Below are 507 nucleotides of genomic sequence, written 5' to 3' on the forward strand. Positions count from 1 at the left end.
CTTCCCGCGCCCGGACATCCTCGCAGCAACTCCGAGCCCAACAAGAAAAGCCGTTCGCAAACGAAAGCAGCCCCGCACCGCGCTCTTATATCCCTTCGCGGCGAGAAGAGCCAATTCCGATAGGCTGAGACGGGAACACTGCAAGAACAGCCAATGGAAACGCGGATCGAACTCTAACCAATAGCCACGAAGTACCGAGAGCTACGCTTGCAAATACCTGCCCTCAGCCAATAGCAACGAAGTCTTGAGGAAACCCTAATTTGCATACGGCCCCTATAAAGGGAGGGCGATCACGCCCGCTGTTTGTGGACGGCTTTCAGTTTTGTCGGAGGGCTGTGCTGTAGCGTTGAGTAAAATGCCCGAGCCGGCCAAGTCCGCTCCCGCGCCCAAGAAGGGCTCTAAGAAGGCGGTGACCAAGACGCAGAAGAAAGGTGACAAGAAGCGCAAGAAGAGCCGCAAGGAGAGTTACTCCATCTACGTGTACAAGGTGCTGAAGCAGGTGCACGC

At 56.0% G+C, this 507-nt stretch overlaps 1 protein-coding gene across 1 annotated transcript in view; it reads left to right on the forward strand.

Annotated features, from left to right (window-relative positions):
* The first annotated feature begins 355 nt into the window (after positions 1–355).
* The window catches only part of LOC104409624 (histone H2B 1/2/3/4/6-like), a 366-nt gene continuing 214 nt past the window's right edge, over positions 356–507 (forward strand). The window contains exon 1 of the mRNA XM_010019546.1: positions 356–499. Within this exon, the coding sequence (XP_010017848.1) occupies positions 356–499 (144 nt within the window). The remainder of the gene's footprint in view (positions 500–507) is intronic.

The sequence above is a fragment of the Nestor notabilis genome, unplaced genomic scaffold (genome assembly GCF_000696875.1).
Source record: "Nestor notabilis isolate BGI_N333 unplaced genomic scaffold, ASM69687v1 scaffold15008, whole genome shotgun sequence".
In the NCBI taxonomy this organism is placed as follows: domain Eukaryota; kingdom Metazoa; phylum Chordata; class Aves; order Psittaciformes; family Psittacidae; genus Nestor; species Nestor notabilis.